Source organism: Acanthamoeba castellanii (genome assembly GCF_000313135.1).
Source record: "Acanthamoeba castellanii str. Neff unplaced genomic scaffold scf7180000084714, whole genome shotgun sequence".
In the NCBI taxonomy this organism is placed as follows: Eukaryota; Discosea; order Longamoebia; family Acanthamoebidae; genus Acanthamoeba; species Acanthamoeba castellanii.
The window spans coordinates 14075-16100 of NW_004457321.1; the positions used below are offsets into that span (position 1 = coordinate 14075).

Below are 2026 nucleotides of genomic sequence, written 5' to 3' on the forward strand. Positions count from 1 at the left end.
GACAATTCAGCAGGAACAGAGGAAAAAGAAGACTGATTATCCGTGGACTTGTTTAATCATTTATTTCTTGTCTTCGTTACATGGTAACAAAAAGAATAAATGATTAAACATATTACTGCTGCAGGCAGTAATGTAACCGTACTATAGTACCTGCCACAGCGCAAGACCAACTGCGTTGCTTGGACGAAATCTATGCAGGCAAGTGTGATGGCATGACCTACGAGGAAATCGGTACGGCACTGCACGCACAGGAGAGGGATCATGGAGGGCTCACGCCTGTGCGCCTTCCAGCTAAGAAGATGCCCGAGGAGTTTGCTGCTTGTGCTGCGGAAGAGGAAGATGTCATCCAAGTACCTTTTACTAGATCGCGATCACTCACAACGCTGTACGCCTACTTCAAGGAGAAGCTCGCCGGCGAGTGCCCGCACGTGGGTGTGTACCTGCCACCTCCCAGATGATGATTCAAAGGTTAACAGCTAAGTTCCGTGCAAGATCTTAATAAGGTTATTTTTTCGAAGTGTTCAAGAACAGCCTCAACTGCAAATCCCCTCATCTCCAAGCTCCGGCACTTGAGGATTGAGAAAGAGTAGGCGAGGCCGCTATGGGTAAGCGCTGGCTCACTCTCGTAATCTGTTGTTGCCTGTGGGCGCTCTCTGCCACCAACGGGCAACGAACGGTCAAACCTGCCAAAACCTGTCCACTGGAACTATCCGATGGCTCACCAACCGTCTTTGATGGTCCACTCGATGGCTACAGGTACCCTCGTGAATCCATGCACACGTTGCTACTAAGTCTCGATATAAAACTCAATGTAAACCATAAAATCTAATACCCTCTCATTTCTTCTAGATTTTCAGACTTCAACCTGATCTCGTTCGGCAACTTCAAAGCGTCAGGTGGTGGCTCCAGCATCAGAGGCCGTCTGGCAGTCCAACACAATGTGTCGATCTCCGGGACCTTCAGCATCAGCGGTGCGCGCAACGTGCGCCAGCAGCGCTACTCGGTGGTGATAGGCGGAGAGTCGGTGACGTGGCGCTCGGGCAGCGTGAGCGGCGGCGGCTTGCTGGTAACCTCTACCAACGAGGGAGCCATGCAGCTGGACTTGGGCAAGTCTCTCCAACGACAGACCGTGGGCGGCTGCGACCTTGCCTCCAACTGCTTGATTTCGTTCTTCGACGATGCCTTCTCCTACTTTGACGGCTTCACCAGCGACATGGCCAGCGACGCCCAGGCCACCGGCGCCGGCTCAGTGACCCTGTTGCACGGCGGGCTCCACTTCACCGGTCCTCGCTGGGCGGAAGGCACCAGACGTCTGGTGTTCCGCGTGCCCTTGGAGCAGTGGAACTCGGCGCACTACTTCACCAAGGCCTACGTCGCGGAAGACCAGGAGTTGGTGGTGGTGATCGACCAGGACGGTAGCGCCCAGTCCCTCAGGATCAAGATGCCCGCCGACGGATTCCCTCATCCGAGCAACAAGCTGGTGGTCGCGTTGGCCGGCCAAGGGCCGAAGGTGGAGGTCGAAGGTCCCGTCCCGTTCGGCGGTTCGCTGCTGGCCCCCCAGCGTGACGTCCACCTACTCCAGGGCAGCTCAGTCAGAGGAGTACTCGTGGCGGCCGACCTCCACCAGTACAAATCAAGCCGGGTCCTCCACCAGGAGTGCTCACCGGGCTGCATCGCCACGCCCTGGCGCGTCCCAAACAATGACACCGAGGCTACGCTCTACGTGTTCGCCGGCGACGAGGCGCGGCTACGCCCCGACTTCCTGGCCGTCATCGAGTTCGATGAGCTCTCCCGTGACTACGGCAAGGTAGTGCTCACGGTCCCTCTGCCACCGCCCGGGAACATCGGAAACGAGCCGCACCACTGCGGCCTGGTCACGGAGAACCGCAACATCCTGGCGTGTGGCGGTCTGCTGAGCCTGCTGAGCGACCAGGACGGCATCTTCTTCTTCGATGTTTCCGAGCCGCGTCGCCCTCGATTCCTATCCTCAACCCGCGCCAGACGTTCAAGCATAACTGACGACATC

At 57.1% G+C, this 2026-nt stretch overlaps 1 protein-coding gene across 1 annotated transcript in view; it reads left to right on the forward strand.

Annotated features, from left to right (window-relative positions):
• Positions 1-746: 746 nt before the first annotated feature.
• ACA1_147270 (uncharacterized protein) overlaps positions 747-2026 on the forward strand; it is a gene marked incomplete at both ends in the record, with an annotated part of 2131 nt that continues 851 nt past the window's right edge. The window contains 2 exons of the mRNA XM_004335213.1: positions 747-756; positions 858-1899. Coding sequence (XP_004335261.1) covers positions 747-756; positions 858-1899 — 1052 coding nt within the window. The remainder of the gene's footprint in view (positions 757-857; positions 1900-2026) is intronic.